The following is a 12,783-nucleotide window of genomic DNA, read 5'->3' as shown; positions in this document are numbered from 1 at the left end:
GGTACACGTGTCGGCAACCGCTTATGTGTACGGAATACTGATGTTATAACGTACTATACATTCCTTCGCTATGGCGCCGGCCTCCGAAACTATGACCAATATGTTTGCAAAACAATTGTTCCGAAATGGAACTATTTGTCATTGAGACTGTTTTGGTCGTTTGGCATATTTTGATCTGTTATCGAATTATGAGGATGTCAAAATGAAATGCGGGGTTTAATGATTATTTCGATCTGGACCTACAAATATCCCTTTTATACAAACACTGTTCAAGGTGACGGACTTATTCTCTTTAACTTTATATGCTGTTACATATTAATACGTTCACATTTTATGAACAATTCGTTCATTGTTTACTGGCCTTCATATAAATTTTATTTTTGCAGGGGATAAATGTGACTTGACTTATTTTTAGTCTAAATGAAGCGAGACTTTATATTAATAGTTTTTATCCAAAGCATCATAAAGGTTAAAGTTACATACATTATTCTTCCAAGAGACGGAGTAATGACCAGATAAAGTTAACAACGTTAGTTGTAAATATAATCCTCTGAGCATTCGCACTAGGATCGTGTTGCGCTACTCGGAAAATGGTTCCAGTACTCCCACGTCCACTCCCACAGAGCCTCAACATGGCCGTTGAACCGACACATGTCTACCTGACCAATACCTTTCACTTTTTATGACATCGACAAATAAGTTGTATCGTAATCAAGTGTAAACACTTGTTGCGAATGGAATCTATCTGTTACCTAATATATAGATGATATATGTACCCTTTAGAAGCATGCTTCCGTTTTAACTTTAATGTTGAAGATCCAGTTCCTTTGAGAGATGTGGCGAGACGTAATATGTGTATGCGCATAAAACATTCGCATAATACATACAAATAGGTTGTATCGTATTGATCGGTGTAAACACTTGTCGCGAATCTACCTGTCATAAACCTATATGAATTTATTGTTAAGGAAAGTTCTGGGGTTCATGGCGTATCTTAAAAGAAGGATAATATATATATATGTAGAATTAGTATGTATACCAATTCGTGTCCTTATAAAAGAACAGACCATACCTTGGGCTTGCATAGAGAATTGATCAGTTATTATTTCGCTACGGATTGACGCAAAACCTTCAATCGATCTGTCAGAAATGCCATAGTAACTGGTCAATTAAAAAAATAATGAGAAGCAATTTAGCTTTTTATCGTTTAGCGTTGATGATGCGTACAAGTTGAGACGCAATTATGAAAGAAACCTCGTTAGACGAGATTCTAGAGTCGGGCAAAGCAACGGTACTAAATAAATGCTTGTGATATGAAGATGCTAAATATATAGACTGTTTGTTAATTATATATTGTGTGAAAAACTATCCCGTTTTAACATATACGGCACGAACGATACTTGCGTGACATACTTACGGTTTGTTAGAAATAGAGTAAAACAATCAAGATACAGTAAAATTTGGAATATCACAGTACAATAATTATCCAATAACTACTTAAAAATATACGTGTACCTATGTTTTGGTGCCATGTTTGGCAATTGTTCTATATTGCTAAAATAACTAAAATCTATAATCAGCTCCTCTCTTATACTAAATATGTGTCTGAAAGACTAAAAAGTAAGCATATAAAAGCACTAGCTTTGCTCGAGTAACTAGCCATCGCCATTGTAGTTTGGCGTTCCAAATAATAAGCGAGCTGTCAAAAAACATAAACAGTAGAGCCCGTGTTCGATACACTGGCCATTTATATATTTTTTTTTTTCGTTTAAATATAGAACATAACAGCAAGTGCAGGACTTATAAAGGGACTGCCTGCACTACATTAGCTAACAATACTGGCATTGTGTTTGCCTCCATATTTCACTATCGGTCAATAAACACGCGATTCAGGCGTGTCGCTACTGAATTTAATGTACTTCGACATTATTATGACTGGACATTTTTATGTTATGGTTTAATTTATAACTTATTAAATGGCGAGCAATACGTGTAATTGTTCGCTTGAACCTTCTTATGACTAAATATTTTATAATTGTTAGGGTATATTGTTTTTTAATAATATCGTTTATTTATACTCCACTCTAGGGAACCACCTGTATTGTGAGGGAGCGGTTGTGGTCAAAGTACCGTATTATTTGTTTGATGATTTTTTAGCGGCATTAGGTGAAGAGCAGTGTTGGCCTAGTGGCTTCAGCGTGGGACGTTCATCCCTGAGGTCGTAGGTGCGATCCCCGGCTGTGCACCAATGGATTTTCTTTCTATGTGGCGCATTTAACATTAGCTCGAACGGTGAAGGAAAACATCGTGAGGAAACCGGCTTGTCTTAGACCCAAAAAGTCGACGGCGTGCGTCAGGCACAGAAGGCTGATCACCGACTTGCCTACTCAATTTACAAATGATCATGTTACAGATAGAGAAATCTGAGGCCCACACCTAAAAAGGTTGTAGCGCCATTGATTATTATTATTATTAGGTAAATACATTTTCATAAGTATGTTTGAAATTAAATAGCCCCATTTATCTTTTCCATTAAATGTCTATGCCTATATTCAGTGGTGTTATTATTGTCCATTATTTACATCGCTGTCGTTATTCGGAAGAGAAGTGTTTTGCTTCTAGCCCTTTCCGAGCTATTTGTGGCTACTTGTTTAGTCGAATGGCCCTTGATATTGATCGTATGTACGTGTATTGTAAACTTTGATCGGCGTCTGCGTTCTGTTATTAAAACGTTATTAAATCATCGAACGGAAGCGTGGTGAATGAGATTTAGTTTACAACCAAATTTCTTACAATACAAGACGCCTTTTGGAAAACTCATTTGCCTTTATATTTATTGGTAAAGCGCTTCAAAGGCTGGGGTTTTTTGGTTTGCATAGTTTTGCACTTGTTATTTATTATAGTTTGTTCCTGATACTTCTTGTGTGAGAACGAAGAAGAAGGCTCTGAAGTTTTACCTGTTTGCCTACGTGAAATTATTAGAGAAAAATTATGCATCCTGTTGCTGTTGCTCAGACCAGACATACTTTAACATAATCAAACTTACAAAGGCTAGTTCATTGCGGCAGCTGCCTTACTCTGTGTACCAATTGGCCATTGAGACGCGCGGACGATGATTTTATGTGGTAATTCCAATGATAAGGTCTGATAATGGCAAAGATGTCGTTGCCCCCAATCGTGTGAGTCAAGGGCGGACGCACCGTGTGACAGACAAGTCAAAGTCGCATGCGCATCGCACGCAATGTTTTACTACAATAAAATAATTAGAAATAAAAATATTAGGTTTACTATGCATTGACAATGTTATTCACGAGCTGACTTCAATAAGAATTTAAATAATATTATTTTATATTTCCGTTGGAATACCTACCTATTAAGCAAATTCATAGTTATAAAAATATTGAACATATTTAATTATAAATGCGTAAAAATCTACCAGCTTCGTAACTCACATAGACTCGGACACAGGGACTGGAATTTAAAAACAAAAGGTTTTAGTGGTGTTGGTTACCAGTCAAGCTTAGCAATAAATAAGGGATATTTATATATATATAATAAATAGAGAAACACCACTTTAAAGATAGTTGACGTTTTGTGTTAAGTAATATTTATATGATTGCACTCATTATGTTAGTAATAACATTAAAGAACGTGGTGTGTAATCACTTTGGTTATCAGGTTTGCGTCAGTTTCCGCCGATGTTAACTATCGTGATCAACTTCCTTCTATGACCAACTGAATATAATAATGAAAAGTGTTGTTTAACTCGCTTGACGTTTGGTAATGATTGTATTATCCTAGTAACTAGATACTACTATGAACGCCAAATATGTAGTTGAAAGTCAATGTCAAAAATCATTTATTCGTATAGGTAACACAATGTACACTTATGAACGTCAAAAAAAGAAATATACATTAAATGCTTCTAACTTTACATTAACTGCCAGTTCTCAAATCAAGGGCGTAGAACGGAAGAGAAGAACTGGCAATATACTCTCCGCCGCTCTTCTTAATCGCCATTTTTTTATTGCACAACGTTAAAAAATACACACTAACTTTAATTAGAAGTTTAGTGTAGGTTTATCAGAGAATTATTTATTTTATAAATAAAATCCAGAATGGACACGACAATGTAGTTTAAAAATATTACAATAATAAGGTAAAAGAAAAAAATAATTGAAATGGAAAACCTAAACAAATAATAGCCTAATAAGATTGCTTTTGTGTTTTCTTAATATGTACTCATAGTCGTAAAATATAAATTAATTTAAAATAAAACAATTGTTTATTAATATTGTTTTTCTTTGTTCGCAGGATCAATATGATAACTTAGCCGCCCATACACATAAAGGGATAGAGTTCCTAGACAAATACGGTAATTTCGTCAAAGAGAGATGCGCTATTGAACTAGAATATGCAGGGAAATTAAGGTGAGCATAAATTCATGAATAATGTATAAATTAATGTTTTTTTATATAATGTATAAAAACATTTTTGAACTAAATGTGTTTTTCAATAAGATTTTTGTGCTGCTCAATCCTGAAGTCTCCTTATAGGCTATTTAAGGCGATATTTAGAAATTAATTTCAACAGTTAGTTTAAATATAAAGCGTATAATTAAACGTTATTTTATTTCCGTTTATAGTCTTGCACCATTGGTGCAATATTACATGAACTGGTTGTTCATATTTTTCCTTAATTAATCTTTAAAAAAATATATTTGGCAGCTTTGCACTGACCTAGGTACATAGTATGTTTGTATAGTTAAACTGGATTACTAGAATAATTGTAATAATTTGAAAAAAAATGAATTTATTGTGGTTTTCGAACTTACATATCCATCAATAAACTTACACTACAAATCAATCAATTTCAATCAACGTTTATTTATTAACACTTTTCGTTACATTACAATATAAAAATTGAACATAATTAAATAAAAAGGAGAGCAACTGGTGGCCTTATCTCTTCCCGGCAACCACTGTGAGTTAAGAAAAAAAAGTATTAAATTACATAAGGTAGGCAAGAAGTGCGAAAATACATATTACATATATGTAGTTATAAAGAAAAAACTAAACAGGAACAAAAAATAAACTAAACTGATACTGGATACATGAAAAACAAAAAGTAAAAAGTGCATTTATATTCCATTTAAACGCGTCGTTGGACATAGTTGCATATAAAACGGTTTACTCGGCACAAACAACAGCCTATAATCATATTTTCATATGATAATAAAAATATTAAGATGGCTTGTATATAATACGGATGTAATATGTTTCCATGATGTAATAAATATAGAAGATAGAAAGCCGACAATGCTTTCACCCAGGAACTTGGTGAAAGAGAAACATAAAAATTGAATAAAAGTTGTTTAGTATTACATAATTTACGTAAGGATAAGTCGAAACCACTATTTAGTATGTAAAATAGCAGAATATTCACTTTCACTGAATGTGAAACGCATCGAATATATCAATTATAGAGATTAGTTGTAATTATCTTAATTATCTATAATATTATAATTTCCTCCACATTCGTTCTTCAATTATCTCTGGTATTCTGGTTTATAACACATCGGCAATGATTAGAAAAAGATAAAGGTAGTGGTGAAGATGGAAAACGAGGACTATTTCGAGCGCCGACTTAACTTATTGACGTTGCTACCTGCCCCGTGATTTGCCCTAGACCAGTGATGGCCAAAGTACGGCCCGCGAAATTATTTAATCCGGCCCGAAGGGGGTCCATCAGCATGGATTGTATGTGGCCCGTTATAAATCCGTTTTGACAGTCGAGAATAAAAAGTAGATTCTATTTGTAATGTTTTAATAATATTATAATTAAAAGCTTTGACAACAATGCTTTTTTTATAATTCTGGCCTTCCTCTAGAATTTTTTAAACTTTGTGGACCTTCATTAAAAAAGTTTTCCCACCGCTGCCCTAGACCAAAATTTTACACATCACAGTATCTATTAAGTTTGTTTTAGGTGTTAATGTCATTAATTTAGAATAACCAGTAAAATAGTATCTCCCGATAAAAAATATATATTGTTGATATCCTCTATATTGACAGATGACACGCCAAATTTTTAGAAAGTGAGTTTAATCACTAGCGAAGTGATGCGGCTCCCGGTGACAGAAACTATATTTTCTTTTACCCAAATATAGCCTTTAATAGTTTTTTAATAGAGTGTATTTTCAGGAGGCTTGTGAAAAACTACCAACCTAAAAGGAAAGAAGAAGATGAATATCAGTAAGTTTTTATTTATTACCATCATTTTCCAAATTGTAATTAATTCAATATTACTTATAATTTATGTAGGTTGGGCGATTTATCCTCTGTAACTATGAACTGCCTGTATTTAGCCCGGTGCAGGAATGTAAGTCTCTAAAGACGATGGTCCATCACCAAAACAGTAAACGCGTAACTGATCAAGAAAGTGGTCGTAGACAAGTCTTAAAGGCCGGCAACGTACGCCGAGTATTTGCCTCACGTACCTTAAAAGAGTTACCGGGCTTTCAGACCTGTGTTTAGCTTGTTCCATGCTGTAAATTAAAGATATTATTAATCGAATAACTCATTAGTGGTGGTTAGTCAATTAATACAAATGAATAATGCTGGCTCATGATTATTTAATTTTTCCTGTTATTTCTTTAATTATGAACACGTTACAGTTTTTACTGAGCAAATAGGAATGAATACGGATTAAGGTAAATATGAGGACAAAAACAAAAACGGCTTTAGTCTAGTATCATCAGTGTTATCTTTTGTTGTCTTTAAGATAATATAGAAAGACAAGAATTTTAATTGGGAACTCCGTTACAGCTTAATTGGAAATAAGAGATAATAATTAAAAAGAAATTAAAGAATTTGACGTGCACCAGACGTATTTATGATTTTTATTGATTACTTTAGACCCAAATAGGTTTTACTTATCAGCCTCCTGTCCGCGACACAAGCGTACGTATATTTTTTCCACGTATGAAGATAAATTAATTGGTATACTGGTGATAATCTCACTAAGGCAGACCCTGATTTAAATAGGTTATACTCGCAATGAAATAACATTTTAAAATATTTGATAGACTAATTCGAGATATCGGTTTGACATTGGCGCTTTTACGTTTAAACTTTGCAATAAAAAGTCTATGAGTAGGTACCCATGTGGTGTGGGCTACATATTGTTTTTCATAACTAAGGACACGTGCGCTTAAAATATAAACAATTTATAAATCGTTTTGTTTTCTTCCAGATACACACCATGTAAAGCGTTCAAAATGTTGTTACAAGAGCTGGGCGACTTCGCTGGTCAACGCGAAGTTGTTGCTGAGAACTTACAGTCCAATGTCGTTCGAGAGTTGCACTTACTCGCAAAAGAGTTGCGAGAGGAGAGGAAGGTTGGTTTAAGAAGACATAAGTATGGATGGTGGAATGAAATACATTTATTTTGTGTATGAAATAATAAATTTCCTTTATGGGTCTTTAGATTGCAGTCTCTAAGATCATTTTTTAATAGACAATTAGGCGTTAGTGTATGTATAAGCCTGAGACGCGGCGTCAATAATTACGGGGAAATATGACGGGCGTCAAAGCGTGACACTTTTAGTATAAATCAGACAAAAGGCCTCTCTAACTTTAACGTGGTTTTATGTTAATAAATTGGTTTAACTAAAAAAAGAGACAGCCACTGTAGGTTGTCTCTTTTTGTCAAATACTATTTGCCGTTTATGAAAAGAAATGAAATTATATTTGAAGTGAAACTTCTTTATCGGCGTTGGACGTCACGTTACGTGCCATCTTTTTCTTGTCCCTACCACGGTTGGGACAATGATAGGAATAATTCTATTACAATAAATGAAATTCTGTAATAATCATCGCAGTAGTAAGGTACAATGTAATAACTTTATTATTTGTATTCATATCTTCTATAATAAAAGCCTTATGTTAAACTTTATCTAATTTAACTTTATTTTACCAATTTCTGTAAAGTTTGATTTGTTACGTGTGTACACTAGTACACGCACACATTTTTTTTAAAGTCCTTTCCTGTCCTTACCTTTTATAATAAACTGACATAATTTTTATAAAAAGTGCCGTCCGTATCGGTAATTAGGTAGTTTTAATTTTACAACAGTCTACAAAACGATCTTAAAGCTCGCGTTATAAAATATCTGCCAAACGTTCGTGTGTAGGAAGTTTTAAATTGTCGTTTTCAACATAAATACCCCAAAAACAGACTATAAAGTATAATAATGGGTATGGTAACATTCCTTTCTGGCAACTTGCGTTAGTACGCGAATTGGAAATCTGTGGTTCGCTCTAATTACGACAGTAAGAAATGGAAACCGAACATTCAGCTTCGACCTTGGCATTCATTGTTTATTAGGAATTTGCTAATAGTCAACGTTCATGCTTCATTAATTAAAAGCTAAAACTAGATGATGTAATAATAACATGGGATAAATAAAACACGGGATAGTATTGTCTTTTGTTAATATAGCTTTTACACATTAAGAAAAACACTTTTTTAAGTTATGTTAATAATTATAACTTTATAATAATAATATATAGCTTCATTCCGTTTAAAAGCACGGGGTTTTAAAAACTAATATTTCAAACTATCAGTCACAAGGTTATAGAATGAGCATAAATAGTTGAAATTATTTTTCCGATGGTGTTTATATAATATATATCTCTGCTAAATGGCTTGAGTAACTGTTAACTAATAATGATTGACTCTGAGTAAGGATTTTTACAATTAACAAATAATTATTGTAAATTGCAAATATAGGGTAAAAATTAAAAGCCCTATAGATTCTTGGATCATATTTAATTTGTTGTTATAAATAAGGAAGGCAAACAAGCCTACGGGACGGCCATAAAAGGCAGTCACCGCTGTCCATGGACATATTTTAGTGGGCGCGTTGCCGGCCTTTGGCGAAGCAGAAAGCTATATTTTTAAATAATTGGAGGTTGCATCTTGTTGGGAAGACCTCCACCGGGAGCCGATTTCAAAGTTCTCTAGTTCGCAAATGAAGTGTGTGTAAGTGTCTAGTGCAGCGAACCATGGTATACTTCCAGTTATCCAGGTGGTCGCGGATGATATCTGGAATTATTAATGGACTAGAATTTCGGGATTGTATATGATTTGACGGAGGCATTTTACACTATTCTTAATATTTCCTACGTAATGTTTTATAATAAAACATTAATCCGATAAATCTGCAAATTTCAGCAACACCTGAACGAGGGTGCGAAACAAATGGCGGTGTTGAGCACAGCGGCAGGTGCATTGGAGCGTGCGAGGCGGGCGTACGAGCGTGCGGCGAGAGAGTCGGAACGGGCACTTGAGGCCTTCCAACGGGCAGACGCGGATTTTAATCTCAGGTCAATATTTTTTATGTTATAATAGCATCGTGTATATATTTTTTATTTTATTTCAGGTATTTTTTAAGTAAAAATTCTGTTTGTATACTACTGTACCTACAAGGTAGTGATAATATTTTCTATAGCTTAACTGGTATAGAGCAGTGTTGGCCTAGTGGGTACAGCGGGCGACTCTCATCCCTGAGGTTGTAGGTTCGATCCCCGGCTGTGCACCAATGGATTTTCTTTATATGTGCGCATTTAATATTCGGTCGAACGGTGAAGGAAAACATCGTGAGGAAACCGGCTTGCCTTAGACCCAAAAAGTCGACGGCGTGCGTCAGGCACAGAAGGCTGATCACCTACTTGCCTATTCGATTTACAAATGATCATGAAACAGATACAGAAACCTGAGGCCCAGACCTAAAAAGGTTCAGCGAACCTACAGCAAAACGAACAGCGACCTAAAATGGTCAAGCGTCATTGATTTATTTTATGTTTTTTAACTGGTATAAGTGATTCGAAATGTTGTGTTCTATCTGATACTTACACGGACTGTTATTAATGTATATGTAAATTTGACTGAATTTCGACATAATAACATTAACCATCCAAATAGATTGCTTTTACAACAGTGGAAGCACGCCAAATGTGAAAATCAGTATTGCAATTTCACTAAGAATATATAGTGCATTTTTATTATCACATATATCACCTATTTAAAATGATTTAACGTGTATATTATGTAAATGTCGGATAAAAAATATATTTTTCCTGAACACCCCCAAAATCTACCAGAAATCGCTGTTGGTGTGGTCTTTGCTTGACATATTGGTCCGATTTTATAAGTAATAATACTATTCTAACTCCATTTAATTTGATATTCAGTGCTATATTCGTCCCGCCAGTGTTAATTATTTGAATACGTAACATTACGAGGTCACGTCATACGGATAAGATTCTTTGTAAATATTAAAGTCTCTATATCAATTAGAATTATCACTGACATGACCAATAGAAATGATACACTTTAATATCCCAAATCGAAACCCATATTAGCCTCTTAAGGATTTCCTTCCATATTTTCGACACTTCGAGTACACTTCGTACTCTGTGCGAGCTTGTTTATCCGAGTCTGTAGTTTTGGCAATGAATATAAATTAGCGATACGTATTGTGTCCTTGTTGCAGTATTATCTTCTTCTTTTTAACTTAAAAAATACTTTCATCAAAAAAAACTTTTCATATTATTTTGTAAATACGAACGAGTACTTCGTTATATTTTAATATAATATTCAATCTGAAACAACAACAATAAATAAGCATGATTTCTTTTTCACGTTTTATATTTAAGTCTTATTTAGTAAGACGATTATTATTTATTATTAAATCCTGTTAGATGACATTAAAATGTTTGGCCTAAAATGTCTGGGATTATTTTATACCGGGATACAAAATGTAACTTTAAAATATAGTACTAGAACAAAAATAGATCGTATATTTTTGTACAGAAATACCTCACTTTGCGTGATAACTAATTCCCTATACATTTACAAGAACTTAACGACATAGTTCATTGCAATGAACATGTGTGTGTAAATATTTCTAACGGACTAACGACCCGTTAAAAGCGTCACTGCGTTATATCCATATGATTGCACGAGTATGCATTAAACAGTAACCTGTCAGAAAAACGCTCGTTTCGAGTTTAAATGTATTTTAGTCTTGTTTTCCATTAAGTATGTAAACAATATTGAATGCAAATATTTTATTAATTTCCTTAATCGGTTTGACTTGATATGAATGTATTTAGTATTCCTTTTTTATGAGGAACTATGAAACCTTGTGGAAATTTTTACTCGTTTCATATCTGACGAGACAATTACAGACAATAATTAATAAATAATATCAAAATAAGATTCGCGATAATATTACTACTTATTATGTATGTTCTATATGTGTTCTTCAGTCGTCTTGAGGCTTTATAATAATCGAAATGGTTGCCTTTTGTTCGTGCGGAGCACTCTATATTTAATATATAACTCTGTATAGAATTAAAACTCTGTATTTTGTTTTAAACTTTACATTTTAAGAGACAAAGTACATATAATCCTCTTTTCTACACGAGAATTGAACCTTAGAGTAAATTAAAACTTACGTTACGTAATACATAAAAATGTTGATTTCCAGAAATTTGTTACTTTTTTTCTGTCCACACTGTAGTGTCCATTGACTTCCATCTGTAATCTTTTAGTATTCTCTTATTACTTTATATTTAAAACACGTATCTTACTAAATAGGTGCTTATAAAATAAAATCAGAAACTAATTGATGTTGAGTATCGAAACTATGCGTCTATAGTACGCATATCTATACTCTTATAGATATAAGATGCACTCTTATAGTGCATGTCTATACTCTTGCGCATATAGACATGCACTATGTCTATATGCGCAAGCTAATAATAGACATATTATTAACTAGTTGTGAGATTTACTATTAGCTCTGTCGTGTTAGGCGTTTAATTTAGAAACGGAACGGTTACGTTTTCTCTGTGCCTTCTGATTTCGCGGTACCCGGGGGCGAGCGCTGAACCTCAGGTGAATTAAAACAACTTTTTTACTTGTTTCATGTCTGATGTTACCACGTAGCAACAGTCATTTCGAGTGCATGCTGATTTTCATGTGCATTTTGCATCTATTCTTATAAAAGCTGTGGTTATTACACGGTGAAAGCCGGAAGGAATTTTGAAATGAGATATTTTTTTTGTACGTGTACGATATAAGAAAAAAAGTCTCAAGTTGATTTTCTGTTTAATTTGAATTTCGAACTTGAGAATTTCACTATACTCTAGGGTGGTATGTATTTTTGAACTTTGAGACTAAACGAAACTGGCATTGAGTGTCCATGAGCGGGCGGTATCACTTAACATATATAAAAAGAACTTTTTTCGAAGACTATTATTTTTTCAAGTTATCTATATCTATATATTTGTTGTAGATGAAAACGCTTGTTATTTCAAAGAAACATGACCAGTGTTTACAAATAGCAGACATTGAATTGAGGCGAAACCCTCGTCCGCAAATCTAGGCCGACATACGATACAATGGGCTTAGTTTATTCACCACTCGTGAACAACCACTGGAATTTGCTGAATTTTCATCCGCGTAAAAAGGATTTTCATGATTTTACTACGATACTATTGTGTTTGAAATTGTGTCATTTTGCTACTGTTATGGTTTAGTTGCAGTTTGAATGCTGTATGCTAAAAAAAATATCTTAATAGAATAATATTTCGGATATACGCTTTATTATTTTGTGAAAGTAGATGTAGGCAGCGGACCGTCAAATATACATTTTATTAGCTTTTTTCTAAATTTAATTGAAGATCTTACTATTCATATAAATAATACATA

The 12,783-nt window shown here is 33.5% G+C and overlaps 1 protein-coding gene across 2 annotated transcripts in view; it reads left to right on the top strand.

Moving 5' to 3' along the window:
* Positions 1–12,783, top strand: part of LOC123706885 (formin-binding protein 1-like) — a 44,931-nt gene that overhangs the window by 19,430 nt on the left and 12,718 nt on the right. For both annotated transcript variants that reach the window (XM_045656465.1, XM_045656464.1), the window contains exons 2-5: positions 4,315–4,430; positions 6,204–6,254; positions 7,255–7,399; positions 9,238–9,389. In XM_045656465.1, coding sequence (XP_045512421.1) covers positions 4,315–4,430; positions 6,204–6,254; positions 7,255–7,399; positions 9,238–9,389 — 464 coding nt within the window. The remainder of the gene's footprint in view (positions 1–4,314; positions 4,431–6,203; positions 6,255–7,254; positions 7,400–9,237; positions 9,390–12,783) is intronic.

This window comes from Pieris brassicae, chromosome 3 (genome assembly GCF_905147105.1).
Source record: "Pieris brassicae chromosome 3, ilPieBrab1.1, whole genome shotgun sequence".
In the NCBI taxonomy this organism is placed as follows: Eukaryota; Metazoa; Arthropoda; class Insecta; order Lepidoptera; family Pieridae; genus Pieris; species Pieris brassicae.
This window is presented reverse-complemented; position numbering and strand designations above follow the sequence as displayed.